This window comes from Charadrius vociferus, unplaced genomic scaffold, assembly GCF_000708025.1.
Source record: "Charadrius vociferus isolate BGI_N301 unplaced genomic scaffold, ASM70802v2 scaffold2808, whole genome shotgun sequence".
Lineage (NCBI taxonomy): Eukaryota > Metazoa > Chordata > Aves > Charadriiformes > Charadriidae > Charadrius > Charadrius vociferus.
In genome coordinates, this window is record NW_009649796.1 from 3,316 (window position 1) to 5,572 (window position 2,257).

General features: G+C 58.3%; 1 protein-coding gene across 1 annotated transcript in view; it reads right to left on the reverse strand.

The window, feature by feature from the left end:
* Positions 1-1,169: 1,169 nt before the first annotated feature.
* The window catches only part of LOC104291631 (junction plakoglobin-like), a gene marked incomplete at both ends in the record, with an annotated part of 8,350 nt that continues 7,262 nt past the window's right edge, over positions 1,170-2,257 (reverse strand). The window contains 3 exons of the mRNA XM_009890891.1: positions 1,170-1,327; positions 1,692-1,731; positions 2,021-2,145. Of these exons, the coding sequence (XP_009889193.1) occupies positions 1,170-1,327; positions 1,692-1,731; positions 2,021-2,145 (323 nt within the window). The remainder of the gene's footprint in view (positions 1,328-1,691; positions 1,732-2,020; positions 2,146-2,257) is intronic.

Below are 2,257 nucleotides of genomic sequence, written 5' to 3' on the forward strand. Positions count from 1 at the left end.
GGCGGGGGTCCGGCGGGGGGGACCGGCTGCCGGGTCTGCGGGGCTGCGAGCGGGTGGCCTGTGCCGTGCCGAGCATCGTCCCCCAGGCACAGGGAGGGGCACCGCATGCTTGTCCCCCCGGCCGCCACCCGAGCCCTGCGGCAGGAATTGCGGGCGCAGACCATGGGAAGGAGCTCCAGCCCCGCGGGAGGGAGCCACCACCGCCTGGCCCGAGGAGGGCGATGGCCACCTTCACCCCCGCTGCCCCACGGGGACACACCGACCTTCCCCAGCCGACAGAAGAACAGGCTCCGGGCAACGCGGGGCTGGGGGGTTATTTTATTCTTTGCTTTGGTCTATACAAAAACAACTTACAGAAATAATAAAATCTTCCATTCCTGAACCACACTCCAGTAACTATCCATCCCTTTCCGGTGGAAGCGTTAAACCACCATCAGATCTAGAGCCTCTTTAAAAATGTGTTAGATAAGGGAGGAGGGGACGGAAACACACCACTCACCAAAAAGAAGGGAAACGGGTTAAAATGTGCAACAGAGATCGGTACAAGGACACGGTTCCTAATGCTGGAGTCACTCCTCTATGGGTACTGGTAGGATAGGCAGGGACACAAAGTCAGCTCCCCAGCACCTGATCGGAAAGAATTAAACCGCAGACATCCCGATGGCTAAAACGAAGGTCCTGGGACACGGCACCCTTTGGTTTCAGCAGACTCTGGATTGGCCTGATTAAGTTAGAGTTCGCAGAAAGCAAAGGGTTTTCCCGTGTTAGATTCCTTTCCTAGAACACTTAACACGCAGAACAAAGAGTGGGGAAGTTAGAAAGCACAAACTTAAAGACGGCAAAAGCCGTTGGCACCATATTAAAAATAAAAAAGAAATATATATTCATAGAAAAGACTATTTTGCCAATGAAAAGTTGCTAACGGTGCAGGGTTTGTGTATTTTAAAGCTTCAGAAACAGTATCTTGGATGCTGGATGCGGCAGTAGGTGCTCGAAGCAGTCCCAGGAGGAAGGACCTTCTCCACAGACCCACAGCGAAGAAAAAAAAATCGAAAAATAAAACCTCTCGTGGGAATGGAAAAGTTTGTCTTCTCAGGCACTTCTGTCTCCCAAGTCCTTCTTGCGAATGCTCAGCTCTGGGGCCACCCTCTTCTGCATGGAGAAAACACCTGCGTGCGGCAGGAGAGAGCTCCCGTCACTCCACCCAGGGGGGAAACCGGAGGAGACCAGAGCCCAGGCGGGTAGTCCCCGTCCATGTCCATGTGCATGTCGATGGGGTCCAGGGGGATGTCACCCGAGTACATGGGGCGGTAGCCGGGGTCCAGGTCTGCAGGGAAGGGACACGGCGACCTCAGCTCCCGCTGGTGACACCTCTCCAGACCTCAGCCTCCCCCTGGTCCCCCCGCCTGGGGCAGCGTGTGGCACGCGGTGCTGCAAAGGACACAAGGGCCACCCGCCACCCGCCTGCCCCACGGCTCCCGGCCAGCCCAGGCACACCGGGGAGCGGCCGCACGTGCTCCCCACGGAGCTGAGCATCCCGCTGAGCATCCCCAGGCAGGCCGGGCCGGCACTTGGCTGGCAGCCACCCAAGAAAGGTTTCAAAACCAGCCTGGTTTGGTAAGATATGGCAACTGCCCCACCAGAGCACAGCCCACAGGGGACCCCGGAGGAAGAGCTGGTGCCGTACTCACCATCTGCGTAGGGCTCGTTGATGGGGATCATGCTCTGAGCCTACGAAAAAAGGTGACACGATTGAAGAGGGGATTCGTCCTCAAAAAAAAACTCAGGGGTTCCGTGGTGCCCAGCCCCATCCCGCATAGTGGGTACCGCGACGCAGGGCTGCTGGAGAGCGGAGGCCACAGCCCGTCCGTCCCCTGCCTCCCCCCATTTGCCAGTCGCTCTTGTCCGAGCTCTGGGCGGAGGTGGTGGCGACAGCTTTTTGGGGGTAGTTTGGGGCCACTCCAAGAGACCCCGGTTTCCCCGGGGAACAGGGCTCGTCTGCGCGCAGCGGGATGCTCACCGCCTCCCAGGCTGCCGGGTCGTGCTTGAAGAGGGAGTTGGTGAGCTCCACGGAGACACGCTTCCTGTAGTCGGGGTTCTTGTCCTCCGAGATTCGGAAGAGTTCTAGTCTTTCCCTGCCCCATCCTTTTTTGGTACAATGACATGGAGAACAGCAGGCTGGTGTGTCCATCCCTGCTCCGCTCCTTCTGGATTAGGGGATGGAGCAGTTCAGCAGCCGGCTCCCCAAGCCCCAAAC